This window comes from Mustela erminea, chromosome X (genome assembly GCF_009829155.1).
Source record: "Mustela erminea isolate mMusErm1 chromosome X, mMusErm1.Pri, whole genome shotgun sequence".
In the NCBI taxonomy this organism is placed as follows: Eukaryota; Metazoa; Chordata; class Mammalia; order Carnivora; family Mustelidae; genus Mustela; species Mustela erminea.
This window is the reverse complement of record NC_045635.1, coordinates 58,770,651-58,787,309: the sequence shown is the minus strand read 5'-3', so window position 1 is coordinate 58,787,309 and position 16,659 is coordinate 58,770,651. Positions and strand designations below refer to the sequence as shown.

The window sequence follows — 16,659 nt, the reverse complement described above, 5'->3', positions numbered from 1 at the left end:
TGCTGTACCGATGAGGACTAATTTCAACATTTATATGCTTAGAAATATCTTCACATTCTTTCTTTTAAAAAAGCTCTATTTTGCAATAGTTACAGATTCATAGGAAGTTACAAAAGTAGTACAAATAATAATAAAATAATAAATAATAAAATAATAAAAGCAATCATGGTTAGGATTCAGAAGAAAATTTTACCATCTCTCCCGCAGATAGCACAAGGTCCTGTGTGTCCTTCCCCAAGCTTCCTCTAATGATTACCTGCTGCATTACTGTAATATAGCAAAACCAGTATATTATCATTGGTATAGTGTATGTGTATAGGTCTGTGCCATCTTAACCCGTGTGTAGATTCATGTAACTACCATGGCAGTAAGATACAGGACTATTTCATCATTCCAGACATTTCTCTCATGTTACCTTTTAATTCACACTCACACATGGCCTCACACCTAAGCCCTTGCACTCTCTATTTTTCATCTCTGTAATATTGTCATTCCAAGAATATTAAGCAGTTTGTGATCTTTTGAGATTGGCTTTTTTCACTTAGCATAATACCCTTGAAATCCATCCAACTTCCTGTGTATCAATAGTTGGTTTCTTTCATTGCCGAGTAGTGCATGGTATAGATGGAATCAGTTTGTTTAACCATTCACCTGTGAAAGGAGATCTTGGTTGTTTTCAGATTCTGCTATTATAAATAAACTTGTTAAGAAAATTTGTGTATAGGTTTTTGTGTGGATATAAGTTTTCATTTTCCTGGGATAAATGCCTGGTGTGTGATTCTGGGGTTATTTGGTTTTTAAGAAATTGCCCAACTGTTTTCAAGAGTGGTTGTATTGGGGCACCTCCTGCTCTTGGTTTTGGCTCAGGTAGTGATCTCCAGGTCATGATATTGAGTCCCATGTTGGACTCCATGCTCAGTGTCTTCTTGAGATTCTCTCTGCCCTTCACCCCATGCTCGTTCTCTCTTTCTATAGTAAATAAATATGTCTTGAGAAAAAGAGCAGCTGTACCATTTTGCATTTCAACCAATGATCTATGAGAGTTCTAATTTCTCTGCATTTTTCCTAGCATTTGGTATTGTCACTGTTTTTTTTTATATTTTAGCCCTATTAATAGGAATGTGGTGGTTTTAATTCATACATTCCTAATGACTAATGTTATTGAACACCTTTGTATGTGCTCCTTTTTGGTGAAATGTCTCTTCATATCTCTTGTCCATTTTATAATTGGATTGTTCAATTTTTTACTCTTAAGTTTGAGAGTTCTTTATATATACATGTTAAGAGTTCTTTGTCACATATCTGGTTTGCAAATATCTCCCAGTGTGTAGACTGTCTTTCCAGTTTCTTCATGGTTTGTTTTAAGGTCCAGGATATAGTATATATTGGTAAATAATTCTGCAAATACTTTAAATATGTGTGTTCAGCTCTTTTTGGGTGGAGTGTTCTGTAAATGTCAGTTAGATTCTCTTGATTGATGATATTGTTGATTTCTTCTATATCTTTACTGAGTTTTTATCTAGTTCTTTGAATTTTTGAGGTGGAAGTGTTGAAGTCTCCAACAATAGTTTTATTTCTATAAGTTGCTACTTCAAATATTTTGCAGCTCTTTTGTTTGGTGCATACATATTTACACCAAAGAGCCAATTAAAGCAGAAAAGAAACGCTTGGTGCATACATATTTAAAGTTACTATTTCTTCTTGGTGGATTGACCCTTTTCTCATCATATCATGTTCTTCTCAGTTCCTGATAATTTTTTTTTTGTGCTACAGTCTACTTTATCTGATGTTAATATAACCATTCCTGCTCTCATATTTTTTTAAAAGATTTTATTTGTTTATTTGACAGAGAGAGATCACAAGTAGGCAGAGTGAGAGAGAGGGAAGCAGGCTCCCTGCTGAGCAGAGAGCCCGATGCAGGACTCGATCCCAAGACTCTGAGATCATGACCTGAGCTGAAGGCAGTGGCTTAACCCACTGAGCCACTCAGGTGCCCCTGCTTTCATATTTAAAAATTTTTCATAACATAGAACTTACCAGCTTACCAATTTTAAGTGTATAGTTGAGTGGCATTTAGTATATTTATATTTTGCAACCATCACTACCATCCATCTCTAGAAGTTTTCTTCTTACAAAATGTAAACATGTATCCATTAAATAATAATTCCCCATTTTCTTTTCCCTCTAGTTCCTGGCAGTTACCATTCTTTCTGTCCCTGAATTTGGCTCTTCTAGATATGTCATATAAATGAAATCAAACACTGTTTGTCTTTTTGTGACTGACATATTTCATGTATCAAAATGTCCCCAAGGTTCACCTGTGTTATAACATGTATCATTTTTTTCCTTATTAAGGCTGAAATAGTATTCCTTTGTATGTATGTCCCACATTTTGTTTATCCATTTATTCATTGATGAACATGTTGGTTATTTTTACCTTTGGCTATGTGAATAATGCTGCTGTGAATGTGGCTATACACAAAGGTGATTGCTTCCCTGCTTTCAGTTGTTTTGGTTGTAAGTGTAGAAGTCTCTAATGAACTTTTGAACATGTGAAGTATAGTTATGAAATGCAGGCAAGTTACCTGGAAAGAGGTTGATCCTGCTGTTCCTAGTACTCCTGCTTTCGAAGTATGAATTGTTAGTTTATCTTTAATGAAACTTAATCTTTTTTTTAAAAGACTTTATTTATTTATTTGACAGAGATCATAAGTAGGCAGAGAGGCAGGCGGGGCGGGGGAGGCAGGCTCCCTGCTGAGCAGAGAGCCCGAAGTGGGGCTTGATCCCAGGACTGTGGGATCATGACCTGAGCCAAAGACAGAGGCTTGAACCCACTGAGTCACCCAGGCACCCTGAAAGTTAATCTTTTAGAATCCTATACAACTTTGACTGATGTCATGGCCCTACAAAGAAACTGTTTGCTTTTGCCGTATGTCCATGAGGTATCACTCTTTTGGCTACTTTTATTTTGAGTTTTTGGATTATCAGTTCTTGGACCATATGAGTAGTGTAAATTTGAACTCCATATCTATACACAAGGTCAGAGCCTGTTAAAAAATTCTCCAGGCCAAAAGAAAATTTATCTGGGTGAATAAATTTTTCGGCCTCATTTAGAGATTAGGCAGAAGAGAAACAAATTTCATCTACCATTAGATTTTTAAAAATATATATGTATTTTTAAAGATTTTACTTATTTATTTGACAGAGAGAGATCACAAGTAGGCAGAGAGACAAGCAGAAGGGAAGGAGGAAGCAGGCTTCCTGCTGAGCAGAGAACCCAGTGCAGGCCTCGATCCCAGGACCCTGAGATCATGACCTGAACCAAAGGCAGAGGCAACTCACTGAGCCACCCAGGCACCCTACCATTAGATTTTTTAAAAAAGATTTTATTTACTTATTTGAGAGAATACGAGTGGGGCGGAGTAGAGGGAAAGGGAGAAGCAGACTCCTTGCTGAGCAGGGAGCCCAATGCAGGACCAGGACCATGGGATCATGACCTGAGCTGAAGGTGGATGCGTAACTGACTGAGCCACCCAGGTGCCCCATATACCATTAGATTTTTAAAAGAAAAGAAAAATCTTAGGAAACTCACCATTCCCACTCAGTTCACTTCTCCATGTTTTTATGCCTCACTGAAATATTTCTTCTTTTTTTTTTTACTTTTCAGAGTCCTCAGGTTGTTACTTTGTATATCTTGTTCAGAGTTTTTAGTTGTTATTAGTAGAAGATTTAGGAGTAATGCTCCATTTTGGCTGGAACTGGAACTTATAGTAAAAAATTTTAAATATCTGTTCTTGGAGGCAAATTAAAATTTGATAGCTTTATGTTGTTTCATAAGGTTATTTTTGAAAATTTATTGGTACAATTTTATTGAAAAAGACTTGGATGCTTCAACAAGCCCCCAAAAGCACAAGCAAAGAGGAAAATTAGATAAAATTGGGCTGCATTAAAGTGAAAAGTTTTGCTTCAAATAAAATCATCAAGAAAGTGAAACTATGACCCATGGGATCCTTCCAATAAAATGGGAGGAAAATGTTCACAAATTATATATTTGATAAGTGTCTATTATCCAGAATAAATAAAAAAACTCTTACTACTCACTAGTAAGACAAACAGCTAATTAAAAATGAACAACAGATCTGAATAGACATTTCTTCAAAGGAAATATATATACCAATGGTCAATAAGCACATGGAAAGGTGCTCAACATCATTAATTATCAGAGAAATGAAAATCAAAAGAATATTGAGGAATCACTTCACACTAATATTACTATAATTTAAAAAAATGGACAAAAACAGTTGTTGGTATGAATGTAGAATAATTACAACCTATGTATACTCCTGGCAAGAATGTAAAATGGTACAGCCACTTTGGAAAACAATTTGGCAGTTCCTCAAAAAGTTAAACACTGAGTTACCGTATGATCCAGCAAATCCATTCCTAGTTATATACTTAAAAGAACTGAAAATGTGTCTGCACAAAAACTTCTGTATGAATGTTTCTAGCACCCTTACTTACACTAGCCAAATGATGGAAACAGCCCAGATGTCCATCAACTGATGAATGGATAAATAATGAATGGTATATCCATATACTAGAATATTAGGTATAAAAATGAACATAATACTGATACATGCTACAATATTAATGAACTTTGAAAATATCATGCTAATTGAAGGAAATCATCCACAGAAGAACACATATTATATCATTCTATTTATATGAAATGTCTAAAATAGGCAAATATATATATAGACATAAAGTAGAATGGGGGAAATAGAGAATGACTACTGAAGGGTACAGGGTTTCTTTTTGAGGTGATGAAAATGTTCTGAAACTGACTTGTGATTGTGTATTTACCAAAGTGTTGAGTTGTGTGCTTTAAATGAGTGAATTGTATGGTATATAAATTATAACTCAGTGAAACTATTACCCTAACAAAGGTCCTATGATACATTTTCTTTCCTACGAGATGATATTTGAAGCCAGAATGTGGATAAGGTTCCTAAAGGAGAGAGTATAGAGAGAAAAAGTATTTAGTTTTCTAGGAACTGAACTTCAGGAATTACTCACAGTAAAGGGCAAGGGGGATAAAAAGAACACATTAAAGAGGTAAAATACCCACCAGATTGGCAAAAATTTAAAAGTCTGATGTGGAACACTGGGAATTCTCATCTACAACTGATGTCAGTATAAAGTGGTATACCACTTTGGAATTGGAAGTATGAGTCTTCCTACTTTGTTCTTTATAAAGAGTATTTTGGCCATTCTAGAACTCTTGCATTTTCATATGAATTTTGGGATCATTTTGTCAATTTCTGCAAAGAAGCCCCTGGAAATTTGACAGGGATTGCATTGAATCTGTAGATCAATTTGGGGATTATTGTCATCTTAACAATATATTAAATCCTCAATCCAGGAACATGGGAGGTATTTCCATTTAGTTAGGTCTCTAATTTCTTTCAACAATGTCCTGTGGTTTTCATTATTCCAATCTTGTTCTTTTGTTTATTTATTCTATGTATTTTATTCTTTTTGATGTTACTTTAAATGGAATTATTTTCTTCAATTTTGAATTGGTTATGGTTGGTATATAAAAATACCATTGATTTTTAAAATATGGATATTGGAATCTTTCTGAACTTATTTTATTAGGCTATTAAATGTTTTTATTAAATTTCTTAAGATTTTCTTTTTTTAATTATTATTGTTGAAATATAGTCAACACACAATGTTCTTTTATTCTCAGGTGTGCAACGTAGTGATTCAGCAATTACATACGTTACAAAATGCTCACTATAATTAGGGTGGTTACCATCTATCACCATACAGCATTGTTAAAATATTCCCTACAGGGGCGCCTGGGTGGCTCAGTGGGTTAAATAAAGCCTTTGCCTTCAGCTCAGGTCATGATCTCAGGGTCCTGGGATCGAACCCCGCATCGGGCTCTCTGCTCAGCAAGGAGCCTGCTCCCTCCTCTCTCTGCCCGCCTCTCTGCCTACTTGTGATCTCTGTCTGTCAAATAAATAAATAAAATCTTTTAAAAAGATGGCAAAAGATGGCAAGCATGTTTATTATAATTTTGACTAGAAGTGGCAAGAGAAGACTTCTTTTTCTTATTCCTAATCATGCCGAGAAATCTTTAAGTATTTCGCCATTCAGTATGGTATTAGCTGTGAATTTTTCATAGATGCCCTTTATCAGTTGAGTAAGTGCCTTCTAACTCCTAGTGTTTTGAGCATTGATACAGGTATTTGAAGATTTTTATTTATTTACTTGAGACAGAACATGAGTGAGCAAGTGGGTAGAAGAGCATGGGGAGGGGAACAAACAAACTCCATGCTCAGCATGGAGTGTGACACAGGGCTTGATCTCTCGACCCCGAGATCAGGGTCACTTAACTGACTGAGCCACCCAGGCGTCCCATGTTACAGCTATTTTGGATAACAGCTTGACATTACTTGATAAAGTTCAACTTAACCATATCCAACCACCCAGCAACTTCACTTCTAGGTATATACTTTGGAAAAATGTTGTTGCATTTGTATGCTAGGAGAATTGTACAGAAGCTGATGCCAGGATTGTTCAAAATAGCAGTTGGGTTGAAAATAACTTTGATGTTTAAAGTAGAATGGATAGATAAATTTTGATATAGTCATGCAATGGAATACTGTACAATAGTCCTTCTCAGACTTTAGCATGCATAAGGATTAACTAGAGTTTCTATTAAAACACAGTGTTTATTACCTTACTAAACAAGTACTAGAATTTATGTTGAAATGGCAGCTTTTCATAATGCAAATCAATAATAATGATTTTATCCTTTTTCTTAAAAATAAAATTCACACATACATAGTTTATAGGACCCCACCCATATTTTCTGATTCAGTAGATTTGGGATGAGACCTGCATTTCTGATAAGTTTTCAGTTAATGCTGATCAAGGAATACCTTTTGAGGATATTGGTATACAGTAATGAAAACAAATTCCATATATCAACATAAATGAATCTGAAAATCATGACATTGAATGAAAGAAGCAAGTCCAAGAAGAATTTATATTTTTGTTTTAAGTGAAGTCAAATGCAGGCAAAACTAAACAATATATTGAGTATCTATAAAGAAGAGAAAGGGAATTACTGCACAAAATTCAAGGTGGTGTTTACCTTTGTGGGTAAGATAGGTGTCTGGCTGGCTCAGTGGGTAGAGCTGTGACTATTGGACTTGAGGTTGTGAATTTGGGGCCCTATGTTGGGTATTTGACAGAGATACAGCAAGGGAGGGAACACAAGCAGGGGGAGTGGGAGAAGGAGAAGCAGACCTCCCGCCAAGTAAGGAGCCTGATGCAGGGCTCAGTTCCAGGACTCTGGGATCATGACCTGAGCCAAAGGCAGATGCTTAATGACTGAACCACCCAGGTGCCCCCAAATATACAGAGGGCCTATGGTGGTTGTATTCTCTGTTTCTTTATCTGTGTGATTAGTTCATGGGTGTTTGTTTTATCATTATTCTCTAAACTATGCATATGTATTTTATATAATCATGTATGTGTGTGATAAACTTTGAACTAAAAAAATGGCAAACTTATCTTTAAAACTTGCAGGAGAACTGGACAATAAATAAAAGGCAGGCCGAATGTAGAAAGAGCTTCACAAGAGATGGCTTATTACAGTGGAAAGGTTATATCCCTTAGAGTCAGAAATTTCTGAATTCAAAGTTTGGTTCTACCACTTAGCAACTATGTCACTGTGTTTAAGTGACTCCAACTGAGCCTCAGCTTTCTCTTCTGCAAAATGGGATTTATGGATAACTTGCCTTGAAAATTTGTTGTATGGATCCTTTTTTCAAATAACTGTTTGGCAAAAAGAAAAAAAAGTAAGTAGAAATCTAAGGAATAAGAGTGAGAAACAATAGTGAGAAAAGTTACGGGAAAGATAAGAATATTAATTATAGGGAGAAAGCTAATAGATTTAACAGGTAATTATGATTTCTGAAAGTATAATTTCAGGAGACATGGATAGACCTTACAGTGCAAATGTTTACAGAAGTGAATCCATGATTATACAATGAAAGCAGAGTGTTTGTCCGTTCTCTGGAGTTGTTTGGTAATGAAATCAAAGGGAAAACCAGAATGTCAGCTTGTGTGAGTATAGCAGACTGAAGGAAAAGAGATCCCGCCAAGCTCTGGGAGACCTGTACATCTCTGAAAGTAAAAGGGAATTGAATCCAAGACCTATTCCAACATGTCTGTCAGGAAATGTCGCAATGCAGTAAATTAAAATCTGCAACCTCGGTTTATTATTTGTATTGATGGCATCTATATTTGTGAACCCTTTTAATACCAACGCATACTTTCCCTAACTTTCCATTCTTAAGGCATCTCAAACATGAATTGCTATAATTATTTGCCAAGGTTAGAGCAAATAAGTACAATGTTCGTGTAGAGGCTGAATGACTTTGTAGTGAAAAAGGTTCTCTTCTGTGGGCCTAGACTATTCTTTTTTTTTTTTTAAAGATTTTATTTGTTATTGGACAGAGAGAGATCACAAGGAGGCAGAGAGGCAGGCAGAGAGAGAGGAGGAAGCAGGCTCCCTGCTGAGCAGAGAGCCTGATGCGGGGCTTGATCCCAGCACCCTGGGATCATGACCTGAGCCGAAGGCAGAGGCTTAACCCACTGAGCCACCCAGGCCCCCCCTAGACTATTCTTTTATACTGAGCTAGCTGTTTAAATATGTATCCTGTCAGGCAAAGTGGAACCAGGCAAGAGACCACAGATACCGTAGAACCATAGAAAAACTATTCAGAGTACATTGTTATTAATAGTAAATATGACTGGCATATCCTTAGGGAAGACAGTACATTTTCATTTCATTCAGCCATATTTCCAAAGGACATTAGTTGTTACTAAAATCTCAAAAGAAAGCAAATATAATTTGACATGTGTTTTGCTTATCAAGTCAAGAATATGGCCTTACAGTCACAGTTTAAGTATTGACCTTGCCATTAAGTGCTTGCCACTCGATCAAATGTTTAAATGTTTTTTCCTTGTGTTATTTAGATTAAGTTAAATATCAAAAAATATTCTCGCAGATAAACTGGATTTTATGATCTGACCTTCTATAATTTTGATTTTTTTGATCATGAGTCATTCTCTTGTGGTTAAATAAAACAGGCAAATTACTTGAAAATTGTCTTTTACATTCTACAGTTTTAATGTCACTGTGAATTTCTCTATTTAAAATAGGAATATTTGAATCCAGCTGGGCTTTTCTTAAAGATGAAAATCCTCTTGAAGAGTGAAATAGCTAATGAAGAACTCCTTGAAGGTATCATCTCTATATGAAGAACACACAATTTTGAAATATCATTTCCAGTTTGTTTAATATAGGATCTTTTATAGTATCCTAACAAGTGTGATTTGATAGTGACTGAGAAAGAAATTGATCACGTAGGAAAAGGAGAGGCTTGTCCGCTAGGAAGAAAAAGAGAAGGAAGAGGGACTAGTTGGAGATTTAATAGTAAAAAAAGAGCTGAATAAAAACTGTTAAGTTTTTGGGTTTTGTTTGTTTGTTTGTTTGTTTTTTAGTTTAGCAAAAATTACAGCTGCCCTTCCAAAGTTGTCTATCACCATGAAAAAATATTAACTTTGGATGGAAAAAGCCTTTGTAGTGCTGTGCTTTTTATAATTACTTGTATAAACATTTCTATTTGTTTTTCAAAATTCTTCTTTTTAAGATTTATTATTTTAGAAGGTGGGGGAAAGGCAGAGGGGAAGGGAGAGAGAGTCTTAAGCAGACTCCATACTGAGTGTAGAGCTCAACATGGGGCTTGATCTCACGACTATGAGATCACAACCTGAGCTGAAACCAATAGTTGGACACTTAACTGAGTGTACCACTCAGGTGTCTCTTTTTCAGAATTCTTTTTTTTTTTTTTTTTAAGATTTTATTTATTTATTTATTTATTTGTTTGACAGACAAGAGATCACAAGTAGGCGGAGAGACAGGCAGAGAGAGAGGGGGAAGCAGGCTCCCTGCTGAGCAGCGAGCCTGATGTGGGACTCCATCCTGGGACACTGGGATCCTGACCCAAGCCAAAGGCAGAGGCTTTAACCCACTGAGCCACCCAGGCGCCCTGCCCCCCTTTTTCAGAATGTTTAAGGGTCTAGAATGTATACCTCACAGAATAAACATCCTGATACACATGTTTGAGTCATTTGGCAAGTCACTTAATTTTTCTGTGCTTAAGTTTCTTCATCTTTAAAAGAGATAAAATAATGTCTACCTCATTGTGTTATTTTGAGAATCCCTGAGAAAATGTATATAAAGCATTTAGCAGTATCCCTGGTGCTGAGTTAGTGTGCAAAACCTGTTACCTGTTTTTGTAGCTATTAATTATTACTGTTACTACTACAAAAAGTCTGTCTATGCACACTGGCCCCTTAACAATATTTCAATAGTGTTTAGCCATAAAAATAATTTAAATTATTTTAATGTGTATATGCTTTATTTTTTTCTACATGAAAATTTAGTTGCATTAAAGAGCTTTATTTTTACTATATAAAATTATATTCTAATATAATTAATTATCCCATAAATAATAATAATTTGTAATAAATAGGATAATGATCAAATTTGGTAGTAGCTCTAAATTTAGTTCTAATTTAGTACACCTAAAACTTTCTGTGACTTCTAGAGTTTTAGCTAATCACTAGGAGACCTTAGAAGCTGAAGTGTATAGAAGATTCTGTATCTCTACATAACAGTGTCATCTCAGTATACACAGGCTGAAAAATGTTAGGAACCAGGAAGGCAACTCTACTTTTTTTTTCCACTAGGAGAATAAACCAACTAACCATTTAAAGGAATAGGCTTACTTAAACCTATACAATATAAGAAGAGCAAAGGGATTATGAAGTCACCTACTTTAAAATTGATTGATCTTAGATTACAATTCCTCATTATAATATTTATCAAAATGCTGATAAAAAGCAGAGTTTAAAATGAAACTATTCTTTATGGCCATATTGTTTTTATTTAGTCTCTTGATATTCAGACTAATGAAGTCTCAATGTTAGATTACAATTTAGGAGACTTCCCTGAATCCCAAGTTTTCTACACCTTAAAATATTAAATTATCTTTTACTTTGTTGTATTGAGAGAATGTGTTGAAACTTGCATTTTTATAGTCCGTTCATTTCTTTGCTAGTAGAAGTACTTTGCTCTTAGAATGGTCAATTTAACTGCTGGCATTAGAGTTTCACTGGTATTTTTTGTAGTAGAAAAACTGAAAAAAATACACAAAATTGTTTTTATTATGAAAGGGTAGCACATACCCATTAAGGAAACTTTTGGAAAATACTAAAAATATACATAGTACTGCCATTTACGGGAATGTAAGTTCCCTGACAATAGGTATTTTTGTGTGTATTTTCCACTACTGGGTTTTTAGCACCAAGCACAGAGACTACACTCATTAGATAATTTGGTAAATAAGGAGTCTGAACACAATCACTTCTAGCAGTTTGATCATTTATTTTCAGCGCTTTTTCTATTTTGGTTAAATTTGTTTGTTTTATAGAATTTTGACTATATAGTACATGCAGGCTTTATTTTCTGATTTTTCACTTACTAATCTTAACAAACATTTTTCATAGTGGAGCATATTCGTTTTTCTCTGTTCTTTCACACTCAACACTTTTAATGGTTTTTGTAATAGTTTATCACCTGCCTATAGTGGACACTCAAGAATATATTTCCTTTTCATTGTTATTATAATCTATACTGATTTTAATATCTTTGCTTATAAACATTTTCCCTTATTTCAGATGACTTTTCAGAAGTACACTTTTTGTAGTAGAGGGAATGCATAATAATAACAGTAGCTTTCATTTACTGAGTGTTTACTAAGTGCTAGGTGCTTTACTATGTAATTTACATTAGTTATCCCATGTAACCCTCTCAACAAACCTAAGAGATTGATGATACATTGCCATTTTACAGATGACAATACTAAGGCACAGAAGAACTAAGTAACTTGCCTATGGCCTATAGGTGGCAAGTGGTTTCAAATATAAGTCTATCTTGACTTGAGGTCCCAAACTTTTTTTTAAAGATTTTATTTATTGAGAGGGAGAGAGAGCACATGAGACAGGAGAAGGTCAGAGGGAGAAGAGACTCCCCACTGAGCTGGGAGCCTGATGTGGGACTCGATCCCAGGAGTCCAGGATCATGACCTGAGCTGAAGGCAGTTGCTTAACCACCTGAGCCACCCAGGTGCCCAGGGTCCCAAGCTTTTAACCACTGTGTTCTTAGTATACAGTATTGCCAAATTGCTTTTCAAAAAGATTGTACCAAGTTACTTGGCATCCATAGAAGAGTACATGTTTCACTACATTCTAGCATTGGATGTTACTATTTTATAAAAAGGTTTTTATAAATTATTAGGCAAGGCGTGGTCTATGGCAAACATTTAGAAAGTAGATTTTGAACAGAGAAAAATTACTGAAAATAGTTAAGCTTCCTCTGAAATGAAACTGATATGATTATTTCATTTTTTTTTTCTTTTTTAGCTGTCATGGAAATAATGCATCTTGACATGTCTCTAGACTTTTGTCTGAATGTTGCTAAACTGCTGATGGATCATGAAAGGTACAGTAGAATTGATTTTCTTTTCTCTAAAGACTAACATTTTTTAAAGATTTCCATTAATATATATTGAATATATCCATTTATATCCATCTGTATTCACAGAGCACTGCATTTGCCATTGTGCTTATCAAATTAGAAGATGGAAATGTTTGCTTAATGATTTAAACAGCCAAGAGTCAAGTTAATTTTAAAATTAATGTTAAAATTTTGGAAAAGAAATAAAAAGTGGAGTAAGGTAGTCGGGGCTGTAAAAAACAGGAGGTTAGGCCTAGGTTAGCCTACAGGATGGTGTCAGGCGGAACAGGAAGGCATGAGCAAGTGCAGTTCTATGAGTAATGCACTTCTCCGGCTCTATCTGTATGGTGCTGTTAATGTCAGAAGGGATCTTAGAATATTTACAGACCTCTGAATGGTTCCCAGACTTCAGTGTTCATCACAATTACTGGGGAATAAGCACTTGAAAAGACGGCTCAGCATCATTAGCCATCAGAGAAACATCAGTCAAAACCACAACAAGAAACCACTTTGTACCCACTAGGATGGCTATAATAAAAAAGACAGATAATAACAAATGTTGACAAGGATGTAGAGAAATTGTAACTCTGATACACTAATGGTGGGAATGTAAAATTGTGCAGCTGCTTTGAAAACAGTCTCTTATTCAGTATGTTAGAGAGATACCATATGACCCAACAATTCCACTCTTGAATTAAATAGGAAATGCATGTCCATAAAACACTTCAATCTGAATGTTCATAGCAATGTTATTCTTAATATTTAAATGTGGAAACATTCAAAATGTCTATCAACTGATGAATAGATAAACAAAATATGATATAACCATACCATGGAATATTACTTGGCAATAAAGGATGATGTATGGAACTGTTGAATTACTACTATATTGTACACCTAAGATTCATATAACAGTTTGTTAACTAACTAGTGTTCAAACCTTTAAAATATTAAGAAAAATAAAAAGAAACAGGTACTGATATATGTTATAACAAGGATAAACCTTAAAAACATTATGCTAAGTGAAAGGAGCCAGTCGCAAAGATCATTATATACTATCCAGAATAGGTACATTTATACAGATAGGAAGTAGATTAGTGCTTGCTTAGGGCTGTGAGACTTGGGGGAAATGGGGAGAGACTGCTCATGGGTATGGCATTTCTTTTTGATGTGATGAAAATGTTTTAAATTGATTGGGTGATGGTTTTACAATTGTATGAGTACACTAAAAGCCACTGAATTGTGTACTTTAAATGGATGCATGGTATGGTATGGGAATTATACCTCAATAAAATGGTTATACAAAGTGATCACTAGGGAACTTTTTTAAAAATACAGAGATCAGGCCCTGCCTTACTCCAACAAGCCCATACCTCTCTTCTTTATTAGTTCTCCAAGTGGTTCTGAGAATCACTATTTTAGGTGAGTTAGTAAACATTTTCTGTAAAGGGCCTTTAGCCTTTGTAAACCATAAATTCTCTGTAACACCTCCTTTATTCTGCTCTTGTGTGAAAGCAGCCATAGAAAATCTGTAAATAAATGGAACTGGCTGTGTTCCAAAAAGCTTTATTTACAAAAACAGGTGGCTGGTTGGATTTGGCCTGCAAGCTGTAGCTTATCAACCATTGTTGCAGACCAGTCTCCTACCTGACGCATGACTTCTTGGATGAGAAGGCATTCAGCCTCTTCTGGAATATCTATGGAAGAGGGGATTGTAATAATGATAATAATATTTATATATTATTTGAAATTAATACATTAATTATAATAATTATGATTATGTTTCTACAAAACTACAACACAAAAATTTTTCTTATATACAATTGGTACATGTTTTCCAATAATTTCTAAGGCTGCTAGTTCTGCCATGTGGTAATATCAAAATCTTTTACTTGACAGTTCTTCCCCATTTCATTCTAACATTGTTCATTAATATGGTCAGTCACTTATAGTTTGTATGTATGGTAACTGGAAATGAACATAATACTACAGATGTGGTCTAACCAATAGTATCTGCTTTTTATGTTTCAAATGTTCTAAACTAGGGCACCTAGGTGGCTCAGTTGGTTAAGTAACTGCCTTAGGTTTGGGTCATGATCCCAGGGTCCTGGGACTGAGCCCCATACCAGGGTCCCCCCTCCCTCTGCCACTCCCCTTGCCTGTGCTTTCCTGCTCTCTCTCTGTAAGATAAATAAATAAAAATCTTTAAAAAAATAATAAAAAGATAAATGTTCTAAACCTGAACTATCCAATTTTGTAGCAACTAGCCCCATATAACTATTTAAATTAACAAAAATTAAACAAAATAAAAAAGTCCTTCAGTCACACTAGATATATCAAGTTTCATTAGCTACATGTGGTAAGTGGCTAGAGCTTACTGAACAGTGCAGATAGAGAACAATTCCATTATCATAGGAAGTTCAACTGAGCAGCACTGCTCTAGAGTCTATGTTTCTTTTAATGAAACCAATGTTAAGTTTAGCTCTTTCCTCACAGCCACATCACATAGTGAATTTACTGCGCTTAGAAAACTAGATCTTTATAATATCAACTGCTCTTATCTCTGAATTCTATATCCTTTACCTTTATGATTGAGTAAGTACCCAGTGGCCATACTAAAAGGAAAATACCTAGTTCTTTCCTACTGTGTGTTTTTCTCATGTATATTTCTTCCTGTGAGTATCCTTTACTACTCACACAAAACATTTCACTTGTCACTAAATATGTGGAGGTTTTTCCCCACACCAAGCAATTCTCTGTGATACTAGTTGGGTGTCCTGCAATTCAACTGAGTTCTGACACTATCTACCTGGAGATAGCATCGAAACCCACAGTTTAAGGGTTTGGTCTCACAAGACTGCCCCCCCCAATACATCAGAAGTTAGTTGCAAGCCCAGGTTATCACCTATGTTTCTCACCAACTAGACATAGATCAGAGGTTCTAACATCCTCCTCCTCAGGTTCAATTAATTTGTTATAGTGGCTCACAAAACTCAGGGAAACACTTAACTTTTGTTTCCCAGATTACTGAAGGACTTGTTAAAAGATACAGATGAATAGCTGGGTGAGGAGATACATAACGTGAGATCCAGGAGAATTCTGTGCACAGGCGTTTCTGTGCATACAGTGTTGGGCTGTGATACCCTCTTGGTGTATATGTGTTTATAGCATGGAACCTCTCTGGACTCTGCACTTTTGGGGTTTTATGGAGACTTCCTCACATAAGCATGATCAATTATTAATTCTATTTCTAGTCCTTCTCTCTTCTCTGGAGGACTTGGGGGGAACTAAAATCCCAAGCTTCTAATCATGGCTTGGTCATTCTGGTGATCAGCCCCCCATCCAGGAGCCATCCAGAGTAATAGAACAAAAGATGCTACTAGAGCTCTTATCACTTAGGAATTTACAGGAGTTTCAGGAGCTCTGTTTCAGGGATAGGGCAAAAAACAAATATTGGAACAAGAGATGCCCCTAGTGTTCTTATCACTTAGGAAATGACAAGGGTTTTAGGTCTCTGTGCTAGGAACCAGGAGCAGAGATCAATATATATTTTGTTATCCCACATATATTTTTCAAGCTATTAAGTTTCAACCTGATTGTTACAGCTTATTTTTTTTCAGTTGTTATAATCCTGTAAATTTAAATTCTGTCATGTGGTGTATTTACTCTTCCCAGTTTGTTATCTTCAGATTTTGTAGGCATTCCAACTGTCTTCATCCAATTCACAGTAGAAAATTTTCTCTTAAAGGACAGGATAGTATATATTTTAGATTTCTGGACCTCACAGTTTCTTTTTTTTTCTAATTTTTTTCTTTCTTTCTTTTTTTTTTTTTTAAAGATTTTATTTATTTATTTGACAGACAGATCACAAGTAGGCAGTGAGGCAGGCAGAGAGAGCGGAAGGGAAGCAGGCTTCCCACTCAGCAGAGAGCCCGACGTGGGGCTCAATCCCAGGACGCCGGGATCATGACCTGAGCCGAAGGCAGAGGCTT

The 16,659-nt window shown here is 35.5% G+C and overlaps 1 protein-coding gene across 2 annotated transcripts in view; it reads left to right on the top strand.

Moving 5' to 3' along the window:
• The window catches only part of TEX11 (testis expressed 11), a 314,592-nt gene that overhangs the window by 104,132 nt on the left and 193,801 nt on the right, over window positions 1–16,659 (top strand). For both annotated transcript variants that reach the window (XM_032331343.1, XM_032331342.1), the window contains exons 12-13: window positions 9,247–9,328; window positions 12,574–12,652. In XM_032331343.1, the coding sequence (XP_032187234.1) occupies window positions 9,247–9,328; window positions 12,574–12,652 (161 nt within the window). The remainder of the gene's footprint in view (window positions 1–9,246; window positions 9,329–12,573; window positions 12,653–16,659) is intronic.